This window comes from Styela clava, chromosome 8 (genome assembly GCF_964204865.1).
Source record: "Styela clava chromosome 8, kaStyClav1.hap1.2, whole genome shotgun sequence".
Taxonomy (NCBI): Eukaryota; Metazoa; Chordata; class Ascidiacea; order Stolidobranchia; family Styelidae; genus Styela; species Styela clava.
The window spans coordinates 16,656,550-16,672,553 of record NC_135257.1 but is presented as its reverse complement, the minus strand read 5'-3'; the positions used below and the strand labels follow the sequence as shown (position 1 = coordinate 16,672,553).

At 35.7% G+C, this 16,004-nt stretch overlaps 2 protein-coding genes across 2 annotated transcripts; one reads left to right on the top strand and one right to left on the bottom strand.

Annotated features, from left to right (window-relative positions):
* The first annotated feature begins 907 nt into the window (after positions 1–907).
* LOC120345485 (protein kinase C iota type-like) lies at positions 908–5,520 on the top strand. The gene is made up of 6 exons (XM_039414945.2): positions 908–1,663; positions 2,287–2,433; positions 3,352–3,529; positions 3,618–3,814; positions 4,200–4,385; positions 4,613–5,520. Exons 1-6 carry the CDS (start codon positions 986–988, stop codon positions 4,799–4,801), a joined length of 1,575 nt encoding a protein of 524 aa, XP_039270879.1. The 5' UTR covers positions 908–985; the 3' UTR covers positions 4,802–5,520.
* A 4,186-nt stretch (positions 5,521–9,706) lies between these two features.
* Positions 9,707–11,427, bottom strand: LOC144411684 (uncharacterized). Its single transcript, XM_078115692.1, has 4 exons — positions 11,262–11,427; positions 11,039–11,183; positions 10,503–10,644; positions 9,707–9,931 (listed from the first exon to the last, which is right to left on the bottom strand). Exons 1-4 carry the CDS (start codon positions 11,415–11,417, stop codon positions 9,817–9,819), a joined length of 558 nt encoding a protein of 185 aa, XP_077971818.1. The 5' UTR covers positions 11,418–11,427; the 3' UTR covers positions 9,707–9,816.
* Positions 11,428–16,004: the final 4,577 nt, after the last annotated feature.

Below are 16,004 nucleotides of genomic sequence, written 5' to 3'. Positions count from 1 at the left end.
GCGGTGTCGTACGGGCAGAATGACACCATAAATTATTTTATTAATTTTGACCCAGTGACTATCGGTAGCTTTTAATATAAGCATTAACATGTTTTGATTCTAGAATGTTCAATTTAAGTAGTTTCAAAGTCTAAGTCAGCAAAACGAAAACATATATGGGTTGGTTATGAACAATTGCTAATAGAGGTATCGGTAGAGGGAGCTAGGGGAATGCGAAATATATGTTTATTTCATTGAGATTCCTATCTCAGAGAGGGGGTCGGCAAGATGTAGGTTATAGGCCACACCCACTGGAACTTGGAAGTGCTATAGTGCTATATCAATATATTATGACAAATCCTCCGTGTCTGGCTTTTTGTGTCTCCAGTTCTCACGATAAATTTGGATCAGGTCGGACAAAATTAACTCTTCCTGGACCGGTACGTTAACGTACACAGGCAGACAGGTCAGTAGGCTTACCCAAAGCGTATATATAATATACACATACGTCCCGCTTTAGGCCGTTTTTTAGCGTCTTGTCCCGACAAATTAGCCAAAAGTTGGCGTTCAGCCATCCAGCATAATACAAGAACATGTTCTGGTTACTGTTGTTTCTGTGTAGCGCAGAGCTAGCCTACTTACTGCTGTACTGAGGGTGAATGCGTTTGTTCCGTTGTTTCCCCCTAACATTGTTAGAAAACGTACGGTATCGCATGTAAAACCAATACTAATTAGTCTAAATTCGAATTATTTGTACTGGCATCGGTAACGTCTATTCCTTGCTATTTTTCGAACTGAACCCGATATTTGAACAGAGAATAGGCTATGCGCATGAATTCTCGATGACAATATGGTCAATGAAGACAGCCGGGATAGCTTTAAATGTACCGGCAGACCGGTAGGCTATCCTATTAGAGTTCATTATTCATATTTTATGTTTTAGTATGAATTTAAAATCCGAAAATTGTAATTAGCATTGTATATCAATTACATTCAAAACTTGACCATGTCTGTTGATACCTCACATTTAATGGTACGTTCAAAATTAGCGTATCAAAATCAAATTTTGAACCTGAACCTCGATCCACAAATACGAATGGATGAATTATGGGTGCAAATCCGAGTTAATTGTGGATTCTCAGATGCTCAACTTTTCACTTTGAAATGGTTAGACGAGGAAGGTGATCTGTGTACAGTAACATCTCAACTGGAGTTGGATGAAGCATTAAGACTGTATGAGCTAAATGAGGATGATACTCTGTTTCTTCATATATTTCAAGGAATACCTCCTGAGCCCGGGGTTCAATGTGTGGGCGAACATAAAATTTATCGTCGTGGGGCAAGAAGATGGTACAAACTAAAGCGTAGGTTGAAGAAATTAAAAGGACGTCGTCCACGAATTCCGATTTCCAATCCTACTGATGATCCTGGTTCTGTGCATATTCAAGAGGGGGAGGCTCAAAGGGTTCATTACAATCCTGCCACTGGTACAGGTGGTGAGGCAGTGCATGCGACATCGAGGACAACGTCTGGCTTTGGTTTGAGAGATTTTGATATGTTGAGAGTTATTGGTCGAGGAAGTTATGCTAAAGTACTTCTTGTGAGTTTGAAGAAAAGTAAAAAACTTTATGCGATGAAAGTTATAAAGAAAGAGCTTGTCACTGATGAAGAAGATGTCGACTGGGTAAATGTTCAATATTTTATGTTCAAATTTTCATTAATGTGTTTATTGATATAACTAAGTAGGGTTCCAGGTTCAGCTCTTCTAACTGTTTCGAATATTCGACTAACCAGCGATGGAGCCATTACATTTTGTTGGAGCTAGAGCCAAGCTTACCTTAACAACACCAAACAACTAAAACTTCTAGCAGCTCCAGCTCCCAACCATCTAATTCTTGTTCCATACTTTTAATTTTCTTCTTTTTTTTATGTTTTTTGGTTATGATTTTTTTCAATATTTGTTTTCATAATTTTGAAACTTTTCAGTTAAAGTTGTATAATTGGAAGTTTAAAATTCGAAATTTCAAATTTTAATCTACCATACAAATTTTTGAGTCCCACTGCAGCGAAACTGCATTTGGGCTGATGTTCATGGTGAGGGTTCATGGTCACATCAAAAAAACGAGCTGTCCTGTATGTAACCCAGCTCTGAGGTAAAAAAAGATCAGGCTTCGTTGCTGTAGCTGGAGCCATTTCAAACCAACTCATTGGCCCTGTTACTATAACATTCAGATGTTCAATTCTCATTTACCAGTGATTTTTATCAAGCCTATTTTTTGAAAAATTTCTTATTCTCTATTTTTTCAGGTACAAACTGAAAAACATGTTTTTGAAACTGCTTCAAACCACCCATTTCTTGTTGGATTGCATTCATGTTTTCAAACAGCTGATCGCCTATTTTTTGTTATCGAATATGTGAATGGAGGGGACCTTATGTTTCACATGCAAAGACAGGTCAGTTATTACTTATCGATTTTAATCGGTAAGTATGTTGATAGGTATTTGTCTGTCTGTTACATGCACGCGATATCTCATGAAAGCGAGATTGAATCTGCTCCAGATTTTGCATGTGCATTCATCATATGTCGTACCAGAATCCTATTGATTTTGGATGAATTATGTGGTATAATTAGCGAGTTTAATTAATTATTTAGTGATGAGACACAAGGTGTCACTATGGAGTAAGAGCGCTGTTTTGGGGGATCCCCTAACTTTCAAGCGATAAGTCTTCGGTCTCTGACTGATATTCTCGTTAACGTGTTTATTTAATATATCAAAAGTAGTACAATATTGTTAAGTTTGTTCAAAGTGGTGTTATTGTTTTCTTTTACTTCTATGCATCATGCAGTTGAATTTAGTTCTAAAAGACATTGATTTTTGATGGTGTTTCATGGTTTTTATCAGACTGTAGATGAAATCTGTTCTAAAGCCACACTAGATCTTTCTTTCTAACTGATAATAAATAAATACTCAATTTATTAATCTTGGATGTATCTTTGCAAGTTATTTAACATATCTTTGCTTCCTAATGATTGGTGTAACCTAGCATTATGTGCCATGGAATTGATAAGACTGGATAATTTATTTTGAATTCTGCCACTGCTCGAAATAAACACCCAGCTATACGCGATTCAAGAGTCCCGGTGCACACAAATGTATTTCTGTAAGGATTCGTCCGACTAAAATTAGACTTTCTCATACAAGCAGTTTACAACAATGACAAGAAAAGAACAATCATGCGGTTTCAAACACACAGGATGGCAATTTGAATAAGTTTCCAAAACTCGAAATAAGATTTAAACGAGCGACTCATTTATAAATGATAGCTGATAGGCTTCACTTGAATGTTTATAAAACATTTTTATATTTCAGAGAAAACTTCCAGAAGATCATGCTCGTTTCTATGCTGCAGAAATAGTGCTTGCATTACATTTCTTGCACGAAAAAGGCATTATTTATAGAGATCTAAAACTTGATAATGTTCTTCTTGATAGCGAAGGTCACATAAAACTGACAGATTATGGCATGTGTAAAGAAGGAATTTTGAAAGGTACATTTACGATAATTTCTCTCACTATTTATTCTTGCTTGTCTACAAATCATGTTTAACAGGATTTTTAAGTGTATACTTTTTATAGGTGACAAGACGTCTACCTTTTGTGGTACTCCAAATTACATTGCTCCCGAGATCCTTCGGGGAGAAGACTATTCATTCTCGGTTGATTGGTGGGCACTTGGAGTACTCATGTTTGAAATGATGGCAGGAAGAAGTCCATTTGATATTGTTGGTATGGCAGATAACCCTGATCAAAACACTGAAGATTATTTGTTCCAGGTCAGATTTTCTCATACTATAATATGCGAGTGAAAGTTATTACAATCCTAATGTATGTCTATGCTTCATTTCTGAGCTCTTTCGCCCGTATATAATATAATGCATCCCCAGAATCCAGATATTGCTTAGTAAAATGTTTACAATTACAGGCACTTTGTGGTATGTCAACTAAAATTTCTGTTAGCTACGGCTCCATCTATATTGGTAAGCCTGATTTCAGCTCCATTGAAATGCGCAGGCACGACTTCAGGCCAGCTCCGCCTCCTTAGCCCTGCATGAAAGGATAAAAAACTAAATTGAAAAAAACAGGCATACAATATTTCCACCGCAATTAATGAGGGACTACGAAAAGACAAATAACACTGTTCGTTGTTTCATGTTACAGGTAATTCTTGAAAAAGTGATTCGCATTCCTCGTTCTCTGTCAGTGAAAGCTTCATCAGTCTTGAAAGGATTCTTGAATAAAATGCAGCAGGAACGTCTCGGTTGTCATCCTGAAACTGGTTTCCAAGATATAATTGATCATGCATTTTTCAGGTCTATTGATTGGGAGATACTGCAAGCAAGACAGGTTATTTAAATGTTTATATTATCAATTGAAATAATAGCGTAATAAAAATGGTTGTTCTAAATCTGGCCCCCTCAGAAAGCTGATTATTATTTACTAAATTGTGACTGGCTCACATTTATTTGCTTTATTTGTGCCTGATTGTCAATAATGCCCCTATGAACTAATCTTTCTGCATTCATATGTTGCTTGGATGAATAGAAACATCTAATTTGATTTCTTTTGTTCAGGTTATTCCGCCATACAAACCTCTTATTAGTGATGAATATGGTCTTGAGAATTTTGATGCTCAATTCACCGAAGAACCAGTAGCACTCACACCCACAAGTCCAAGAACTATAGCCAAAATTGACCAAGCTGAATTCGAAGGATTTGAGTACATAAATCCTTTACTAATGACTAGTGAAGATGTAGTGTAATAGGTTCGCCAATGTCCAATTATATCAGGTGCTGTGATTCCGTAAAGGAAAATTATGAACAATATTTTTTTGTGTATTGGAGCAACAATGACTTCGGCTTTTCGGGAAGGAATTCTTCATTGCTTCATTCAGATCTACTCAAATCATATATGTAATCTTATATCAATAATCTTTATTTTATATCGAGCATTATTATCTTTTTCAATTAAATTTTTATATTCCACTGATAAGGATCTTAAAGGACCATCGATACTGGCAGACACGTTATTCCCATTCATATGCATCCACTGAATTCATGGTCTTCTCATAGCTTTCCCCCTATACACATTTTGCTTCTCTGCTGTAACATTTCCTACCATGTGCAACATTGATATACAAACAAATAAATAGATAAATTATTATTTTTAATAATTTGTTAAATCATTGCTTCTGTAAATTCACTCCAGAAAATATAGAAAAGAACCATATGCATGCACAAGGAAAATATGTTTGTATTGTTGATAAATTTTTCGAAAAATTGTATTCTTACTACCGGTTAGTCAGTATTCGATGCAGTATTTAGTACAAATGTTAAAACGAAAATTATTTTCACTTCGCATTGTTTTATTTTCTGACTATCCTATTTGTTATCGGGTGGATGATGATCATGGCTTTGGTTTCCTTTTTATTGAATCAATTTAATGTATTGCTACATAATAAAATACTAATGAACCAATCTCCATCTGCGTCATCATTGGTTAGGGAAGCTTGATTTAGGGTTGTCCTTTGATGGGTACTCCCGAAGTATGGGAACCAAGATGGCGGACACCGGAACGTAGTATGTGTACCAGGTTAGGGTTAGGCCATAATTCCAGGTACAAATACTACAGCCATTTAGTTAGTCCCCGAACTCGTAATAGAACTAAAATTGGAATAAAATTATGGCCTGACCTGGTACACATACTACGTTCCGGTGTCCGCCATCTTGGTTCACCCTTTGATGAACCATTGACGAGCATATAAGTTCCCAATGTCTAAGATCATATTGACTGATCCAAGAAGTGGCGTAGCCAAAAATTTTCAAATTTATATTTGCCAAGTTAGATCGAAACAGCTAGCGGGCCCGGCCGAACGACGAAAAACGTGTGTTTTCATAAGTTTTGAGGGTCTAAAAAGCATTTCAAGCTACAAAAAATCGCTATGTATAATACAGAAAGATGCTCTTTTTGTACATTTCAAAAGTGGGGGTTCCAACCCCCATAAAACCACCCTCTTGGCTACGCCCCCTAGATCCAAGCATGGTTTATTGTTACATGCTTTGTATACAAAGGGATTTGCAATAAAAAAGTGTAAGCGCAACCTTAAATGGACGAAAGCTTTAGTTGTGGGTGTAACGAAAATGTGGACGGAATGGAAATAGTATCCAATCTGTTGTCCGCGGGTATAATTTGTTGACGTCGGCATAGTTCTTCCATCCCCGTTCAGCCTCTGATGTTTTGAATTTCACAAAACTGCCCACTAAAACGTTGTTAAAACTTACGAGAGATTTGTTGCGCTTTATGCTCATTTGAAAATTGTCATTTTCAATCGAAACCAACTGGGAGGGTATATCGATACATAAAGGTGCCATAGTCGCTACGTACAAACATAAAATCCAGAGTACATCTATAAAAGCGAGCTACTTCGTGGCAGAAACAATCGAAGCCATTCTCACATTGTGAATTCGATAAGCAAGTATTATTCGGATTGCCAATGTTTATGTTATGTTCGGAAATAAAAGAGGCGTTTGCAAAAATAAGCCTGTCAAGACAGACAATTCTCGTCGTGTTGAAGAGCTTGGGAACTCTGTAGCAAAAACTTTGATTGCAAAAGCGGGAAAGTTTTTATCGTATTTCCTGGCGCTTGACGAAAGCACTGACATCAAGTCTACTGCTTATCATGCGGGGAGTTAGTAATCATGCTTTTGAGATTACCGAAGAGCTCGCAGCCATTGTCCCAATTAAGGGCAAGACTATGGGCATTGATTTGTTGGGAGCTGTGATGAAAATGATCAAGCGTCTTGGCTTGTCTTTGGCGAAACTTTTGGGAATGACCACTGGTACGTCCCATCAATGGTTGGGAAACAACAGTTTTATTGTTCTATGATAATTGTGAAAGTTTGGCGTGAGGGTATTGTTTGTTTTTTCTTCAATCTGTGTAGCGAAACTAAAACATACCTACCATCTTAAGTGGCTCGCGCACTTAATAGTAAACTACATGTGGCCCTTCGGCCAAAAAGGTTTGACGACCCTGCTCTACTCCATTGCTGTCTTCTTTTTTGTTTCTTATTACACAAATATTGATTATTGTACGTTGTATTATTCTGGGCTTCCAAGCTGTGTATAGGGTGTAAAAGCAAGAACGTAGCTGCCTATATTTTTTTCATGACATGTATATATATGCATTTACAGGACCAGTCTCTAAAACAGAATTGCATTGTCTGCAAAAATATAAAAACACTATGTGTTGGTATCATGAATAGCCTAACTAAGAATGTCGTTATCTCGTAAGTTTTGTTTTCTAAAATTTACTTGTGCAGTTTATATAATCTTTCAGGACAACTATGTGAATACGAGAAATACGTGAACACGAAGGTTTCATGACTGACTACGGTACCGGTAGCGTATGTGAGTTTAACTAGAATCTGTTATCTGATCAAGCAAAAGCTTCAAACCAAAGTTGCAATTATGCAAAATTAATTTTGAAGGCCAGATTGTATTAAAATAGTCGTCATTAATTAGTAGCGATTACTCTTTCAAGAACTGTAGCAATTAACATCAACTGTATGCCGGTAGGCTACCTCGATCTCGTAACAAAAGTTTAAAGTACATCCATACAGCATAGAAAATAGCACAGCTTTCGTGACCTAAAATAAAAACAGCAAATATTGGGGTGAAGTATCCGGTCCCATACGACTCATACGTCCCATACGAGGGAATTTGAAAAAAATAGAGGTAATAGCCTTCTGGTGGCAGTTAGGAATTGATAGATTAATTTGTTCTAAATAATAACAGCACTTCTCCAATAAAGAGATCTTCGACAAATAGTAATTTTAAAATTCCCAATTTGCAATGATTTTGAATTTCATTTCAACTAGATTTCATGCCATCGTTGTTACTTCTCAATATTTTCGAAAGTACTTGATATTTAGGAGATCTCTTGGGCCATGGTGGTCTTCGCCTTAATTGTGATGGGATCTGTAACATAATTTATCTATTATAAATGTATTTATAGATTTGGATATCGAAATTTCACACTTTTAATGGAGTCAAAGTTTTCTACTGACATTCTAAAATAGTCTTGCATAAGCTAAAATATAAAAGGGCTCTGTAGTTGAATGCAATATGAAAACATATTTTCAGCTATAGAACGTCAGAAATGTATTCCTAATTGGATTATGTTTTGAAACAAAAATATTTTTCCTGTTAATTGTCCAGTCATGGAAAATGAAATGTCGAAGCTCAAAAGTTTGAATGAACTTTTTTTTAATTAATTTTCTATTTTGTAAAATTACTAAAGTTTGAATATGGAATGTAGAAAGATTTATTTTATCAAATATGACTATTTTTCAATGTATTACAAAATTTAATTCATTTTTAACATCCATGTGTGTGTATTATTTACATTTGCTCAGGACAAAAAGGGGATAGCTACCTCAAATGGAGCATGGCAGCAAATGTTAGTGCATCGAAACTCTCGAATCACTTAGATCAGACAAATGTAATTCCAATTGATACTCTATATCAGTGTTCTTCAACCTTTTTTTATCGTGGTATACCTTTTACAATTTTTCAAGAACTTTGTATACTTTACAAATACCAATGTTCATTCAATACCTAAATAAACATTAAATTTCAAGCACAGATTGTACTGCAATATCATCATGCAACCTAATAGGCTAGTTATAGACGTTGTGATTTGACTGCCTTTCCTTAGCGTGAACGGGAATATTGCTCAATGTAAATCGAGCAACATGCATGGCAGCCAAAATCACCAACCCAGACATGTGCCCACATTATCAATATAATTTGTGACGTGACAATGTGCTCGAGTCGGTTATTTGCGTAAATACCATTTTATATTTCATGTGCGCCTTGTTTGCATTGTGTGTTATATTTATACTGTCATGAATATTGAAAAGAAATCTTTCTTGCTTAATTTCAATAGAAGTTTAATGCCGTTACAAAGTATTTTTCAGAAAATCCTTTTTTAGCAATGCAGCGTTCATTGTGGTTGTATTGTTGAGCCATAATATGTTGTCATCCAAAATATGTTAAGATGTGTGCTGTATATACAATTTCACTGTGTCTGATTTTTTATAATTGCAGCAAAAAGTAGCATTTGCGCAGAACAAGGATCAGGGGTGCACATTTGAACAGGATAATCACATATTATGTGGGTTCAATACTATTTGGACTTTTATCATTAGCCCCCTCATGCATTCAATTTTACTATATAATTATTTTAACTGCGCTGGATTCTGTCACAGGCATTGTCGGGATTATTCGTTCACTTTGTGAATCCACAAACTGTGGATTTATGGACTGAACTGGCGGTCATGTTATGCACTTTAGCACAAGGTTCCATTCTTAGTGATTTTTACCCATTCAACCAGCACACAAAAATCGACTAAACTAATCCTTTATTTTCGAAACAAAAAATAGCACTTTAATAAGCTGCTGTTAAATTCAATAAGTTGGTATAGTTGATTATTATAATATATACAAGTAGGCTCATCTTTCACTATTCTTTTATATTTTTAAGAATTTATCGTTGCTTTACTATATACAAGAATGATAATCTTTCACTTTTCAATATATTGAAATAGGACTTTAAATTTAAACAAGTTTATGTAATTTATTTTTATTTTCTGGATGGAAGATTTCAATCAGACTTAGCCATTGGATTAATTCCAAGATTGTGTATTGACAGTCAGACAGCATGACAGATCAACATCCACTGTTTTGGTGATATAATCATCATTGTCCAAGTTATCGTTAGCATACACGAGCAAATTCATCCGAACACAGAGTGCATTGCATGATAATCCAACCGATTCGAAATCTGAAACGCTGTCGCAATTTGTGTAGTAAACTTGAATGATGTCTTGAGCTGGAAATTTAAATTTTAAATTATGTATAATATAGTACATATGCACAGTTGAATAGGATTCAATTAAATTGATTTATCTGACAAATTTTAGCAACTATGAATATTTAGTTTCAATTTCATGCCGAACATTACCAATATCAGACCTTAGTCCAGTGTTTCACCAACTTCCATTATTCGGGGCGCCCTTATATAGACTCTTTGAGACCTGTGGTAATTCTATAAAAAAAATACCTAATTAGGCTTCTACCGCGTTTCAATCAATTATTTTATGTGCGACTCTTAATAAATAAAAAAACATAAGCGAACAAGAGGAATAAATATATTGCAGCCGAAGAATTGAACAAATCGCAGGCAATTTACTTTGCAATTTAAGTTAATGTAGTTACCGTGAACGACACGTAGTGGCTTCCGTCATTTCATAGCTCACTAGGAGGCTTTGAGAATCCCGGACCAAGAGGATATGCATTGTTAAAAAATACTAGAAATTGATAAATTAAAAAAAAAATGATCAAAATTTATTCAGTTATCTGATAATCTGGAGTTGGATATAATATTTGTATGAAATACTTACGAATGCATTGATATAATGTCCAAATTTTTATTAGGGTTGGATGAATCTCTCGCTGTTGTGACTGTGATTGCGTTTGGTTGGCTTGCTGTACATTCAGGTAGCGGGGTAAATGATCTTTTCGTTCTTGTATGAGATTGCTGACCTATTTGGTATAAACCATTGGATTACTAAATTAAAAAAAAAAGTTCAATGCGACTCTCTACTACGAGATATTCCAAAAGTTGCCTCCAGAATCAGATTTACAAATTTCTGTTGAAATTTTATGTTCGCTTTTATATTTTCGAATGCTTAAACTTGAGATTTTGACTTTTGAAACTTTGACACCGGATCCAACTTTGAGATTTGGTATAAATTTTAGTGTAAAATATTACTAATGTCATTTATTATTAAAGAATAAAACATTTGGTACTATCTCTAAATAAAGTATGCCAATATCAAGATGTCTAGGTGACCTCGAAATGCTGTCATAATAAGGCAGTTGTGATATGTAGTTTTCTTATCATTTCAAGTATGATATAAATTTATAATGATTTTACTTGTATTCGACGGCCATCTGTTGTTATCAGATAACGGGCAACTGGGTAGTATTCCTCTTTGCATGTTCTGTATTGCTCTTGCACATGGTTTGAGTCTTCGTAGCTCATTGTATTTTCTGCATAAAGCCATAGTTAATGGCACATTCTGAAAAAAAAAAGTATTTTAAAAATGAAATTGTTGTCAGAATAGAGATTTTTGTGAATTGTTTTCAATGAAACTCACCAAAAATTCTTTTTTTCTAAAAAGCTTCTGGTCATATGGAGGTGGGTGCACTGGAACTTTAGTGCCTGGATAATAGTAAGGTGTTGATGGGCTGGGGGGATTGAAGTGATATATCTTGTTCCCCGATGCCAATCCTACAGTAAAGCAGAGAAACATCAAAATCCGTAACATCTGAAATTAAAAAAAAAATTATTCAGCATGTTTTTTTTTTATACATCGCTTCATTATTCCGTTAGTTCCGAAGAAGCCACTGTACAAACATCTACCGGTATGTTGAGCTACTATTTTTGGAGGAAGCGAAATATTTATGGCTTGGCATTGGCTTTTTATGACATAAGTGAGGTGCCGAGGGGAGAACTTAAAATCTGAGATGTGTAGCCTTCGATGTCAGCAAGTTAAGTTTAACGCTTATACTGCTAGACCATCAGGCCCACTAAGTTTGTAGCAAATTAGATTTATTAATTAACGCTGTTGAAAGTTGAAGAATTCTGGTTGGTTTGAATCACATTATCCCAGTTCATATGGATATTGTAAAGAAATAAATTATCAGACAGGCGTTTTTTATGGTTAATTTTTAAATTCTATTAAGTTGTATGATTTCCATTTCTTTCTTTGTTAGCCTGAATCACATTAATATTTCAACAACGAAAAAATTGACCTACGCCATACTCACCGTGATCCAATCTTGTCTCATTATCATAGATCTCTTTTAAATAACCAAATGAATTTGCTTCTGTTGAATTCTAATTTATTGACTAGTTCAGGTTATATTTATATAACTCTTGATCTTATCAGTATCTCGATTTTATTCTAATTTTTTTTCCAAATTGGAATTTGTTCATGAAAATTTTTAGGTACTTCCACGTTCAAAAATATGCTAAATCTGAAAAAGGTTCTTTCTTGTTTTCGATTCGGTATGCTATTTATAACTTGCCCCGTGCATTTTTATATTAGCAATATTGCCGTGTCATACTGCATATTAGTCTTGCTGCGGGTTTTTATCCTCTTCACTAAAGAGCTAACCTGTACCATTTGATTGAATTAAGAGTATTCAAGACATAATCACACATTTATAAAATCTTTTTGGACACGTTAGTGGACATAACGATCGTTTCAATATTATGTTGTTGTTCTCTGACACTTTTTGGACACCTAGTGGAAAACCTAAAAAGTCGCTTTTCTCTTTGATTACTGAACCAATTGTTTTGAAATTTTTAGTGGTTAAAGATGAAATTTTTCTTCAGAAGGCTATTACTTTTATTTATTCTAAATATTTCTGTTAGCTCTGTGAGATTTGTTTTTGTTTGCTATGAAGTCACCGAACGTTCTGCGGACGCATATGCTGGCACTCCTCTTCATGTTCTTTTGATCACGTACCATCGAACGTCGGTGGTTCGTAACGAAATCATTGCTTTGCTAATATTTGAGGAAAGGTGAATGGCGAATAGTGCCGTACTTGGTGTTATATAACAGTAGTGACTCGTATCGTTGGTGTTACTACAGTCTCGGACCAGCTTGCAATTTCAATTCACGCTGTCACAAGACAGGAACTTTTAAAGATAGAGCAGTTCCGGTACCGTAACACAGCGCGGTGATACTGAACTAACTCGTAACTGTCTCGTAAAAGCGTGGCTTGCAGTCACTGTTATACCTGAAGTCTTTGAATGTTGGTGCTTTTCTTGGGATGGTAAACGTGTTCATATATTTGAGCATAGCTCGCTTGTTCTGAACAACGATCAGTTTTGATTCGAAGTACTCATCTTCCTTGTTAAACGGCTCATTTAATTATTATATAGCTGGTAACCCATGGTTAATTTCCCTCACATAAAAGGCTTGGCTAACGATTCAATTCTATGTTAATAGTTTGTAACTGGTGTCTCCTGCGTGTTATTCCCTCAAGTTAATACTGAAGGCAAAGTCTGATATTGTTTTGCTCAAATCTTGATGTTGTCGGGGTGACTGTGGTTGTTCGAAATATTAACTTTTTTTTGCAACTAGTTGGCTAATCAATTTCAAATCTTCAGAACTTTGTAAAAAGAAAGAAGTTGCTGGTTCAGGAGTCGGCAACCTTTTGTCGCTCGCGTGCCAAAATTAAGGGTTGCAAGTCTTGGCGGGCCGCATAATTTTTCGAAAGTTAACAAGAACGGATGGCTGACTTAGTCCTCTTACTTGAAGAAAAAAATTTACAAATGACATTTAATATCACTCTTTTTTTCTGGCGGCACACTGGATGAAGCCAGGATTAAAACAATTTCTGAATGGGAATCATTAATCCGAGTTCTCAGCTTGTTCTTTGTAATGTTCATTTTCGAAAATAATTTTTTGCACGCATATGTACTTCTAAACATCGATGTGGACTTTTGTCAAATTTGGATAGTTAGAAAGTTAGATTCAGAAAGTTTCATTCACCCTTTGCACTTGCATCGAATATGAAGAATATGATATTATAAAAAATATAATCGTCAAAATAGCCGTTTTGTTACTATAATTCAGTGAAGCATCGCTGGCCGGATTATTTTACTCCACGCTGGATCTGGCCCGCGGGACATAATTTGCCGCCCCCTGCTATACTGGGACGGTATGTTAGTCGTTGACTGGAACTGATTATTTCACCCTAATTTTGGCCCCAACTATTCTGACATGCTCGATCGCGTGAACTTGTTCGCCAACATCTTTTCAGCAAACTCGATGTTTTCAGCCTTTGCGGTACCAGTATCGATGCGCAACCATCATCTCTTTATTTGAGCATAGTTTTCTTTTTTTCATATGTATTAGCGAGAATACAGGTCTCTTGCATGCTTGCATCTGTCACGGACGAAGATGTTGCTACCGTGGTTGTAGATGAATCAAAGACTCAAGGGTTCCGGATTGGTTGTTTATTGTACGGCAACTTCAGAATATCAAACTTGAAACATATAAACTGATTACATCACTAAAGAACTAAAAACACGACCGACCTCCAGCCCGAAGAACGGAGAAAAGAGAGCGAATGACATAGTTTTCCTCTCACGTGTAGTGATTAGTCGGAGTCCAGATCCGACAAAACAGCATTGAATAAGGGTCAATACAACATGAAATATATATATACACAATATAAACGCGGACGTTATGGTCCGCGACACATCTCATGTACACATGAATCTTCCGCAATCATATTTTTATTACGGTAATTGTAACAAATTAGGCTATTTAATTATTTATTTAATGTGTTTTCAACGCAATAAGCTATCTACAACAATACTACATATTGCATAATATGGTACTCGCAGTATGTGTACCAGGTTAGGGTTAGGTCATAATTTCAGGTACAAATACTACGGGAGTCACTTGGCTAGTCCCCAAACTCGTGATAGAACTAAAATTGGAATGAAATTATGACCTACCTAACCCTAATCTGGTACACATACTACGTCCCGGTGTCCGCCATCTTGGTTCTTATACTTCGGAAGTACCCTTTGATGAACCATGGGCGAGCATATCAGTTCCCAATGTCTAAGATAATATTGACGGATCCAAGCATGGTTTAGTTTTAATATTGTTACATTCTTTTGTGCAAATAAATCTGCATTATAAAAAATGTAAGCGCAAGATTAGTGGGACTAAAGCTCTAAGTGTAAAGAAAATGTTGACGGAATAGTATCTAATCTGTTGTCCGCGGGTATAATTTGTTGACGTCAGCATAGTTCTTCCCTCCCCATTCAGTCTCTGATGTTTCGAATTTTACAAGACTTCCCACTAAAAAGTTGTTGAAAATACAAGAGATTGGTGCGCTTTATGCTCATTTGAAAATTGATTCAATATCATAGCCAATGGAAACGAATAAAAAACGCAGGTTTAACACTCAACTTTGACATCTTTGTCTGTTTGGGAAAAGTGTGTGCAGATTCTCGAGTCAATACCTAATTGCGTTGTACAATCAAAGCGTTTGATTCAGCGACGCGCAGTGGCGTGTCCAGGTCAGACCAAATTTGGATAGAATTTACACATTTATCCCGTGTGAGAAGAAAGCCGATATGGCGAATCATGGCCTCTCGTCCGGTTACCATTCCATGTCGAGTATGGGATTAGTTAGTTATTCGTTTTCGGAAGCATGGACTTGATAAAAGAGGATGCCGTAATCGACCAGTGGTTACGTGAACCACCCTATTATAATTACTTTTGGTGATTAGTAGTATTTAATTTAATCTAGAATCTAATCTGGCTATATTCTAGCTATGGTGAATGAAGTGATCTAGTCTAGAGTCTAGTCCACCTTTTCATGCATCCAACTTGGCAATTCCTTTCGGGAATTTGGCGTTAGGAGACTCCAACTATAATCAACTTGGCGATATCGTTTTAGGAACATTGTTTTATACATTTCATTCCTGTTAACCAATTCGGTATCCAATTTCAAAATTCATACAAATCTATCAATATGGTTGGGCGAAATTTATTTTATTTGTATAAATATATTCTTTTTTACCAAGTAATATATTTTTTTTACTCTTTTTCCTAGTTTTTTTTTGTCTACTTGATTTAATACGTGAACAGACTGCCATTCCGGCTAAACTTTACTAACTAAAATAGGTCTTTCTTTAGCGCCAAACACGGTATGTTGTGGTCCCGGTATTCTGTTATCCTATAATAATAAGAAACACGAGCAGTTGGAGCGCATATTTCACAGACCACAACGCGTTGGCAGAATGGCATGGTATGGTGAGAAAGATGCCAGCAGAAACACCACGACCATGAAAATTTCAATGA

Excerpts from the sequence above, each read along its gene's own strand:
- LOC144411684 (XM_078115692.1), bottom strand. The coding sequence starts at position 11,417 with ATGTTTCTCTGCTTTACTGTAGGATTGGCATCGGGGAACAAGATATAT. Across the intron at positions 10,645-11,038 it reads CAGATGGCCGTCGAATACAA|GTCAGCAATCTCATACAAGA; the intron begins GTAAAATCATTA and ends TATACCAAATAG. Across the intron at positions 9,932-10,502 it reads GACATTATATCAATGCATTC|CTCAAGACATCATTCAAGTT; the intron begins GTAAGTATTTCA and ends TTAAATTTCCAG.
- LOC120345485 (XM_039414945.2), top strand. The coding sequence starts at position 986 with ATGTCTGTTGATACCTCACATTTAATGGTACGTTCAAAATTAGCGTAT. Across the intron at positions 3,530-3,617 it reads TAAAGAAGGAATTTTGAAAG|GTGACAAGACGTCTACCTTT; the intron begins GTACATTTACGA and ends TACTTTTTATAG. Across the intron at positions 3,815-4,199 it reads CTGAAGATTATTTGTTCCAG|GTAATTCTTGAAAAAGTGAT; the intron begins GTCAGATTTTCT and ends TTCATGTTACAG.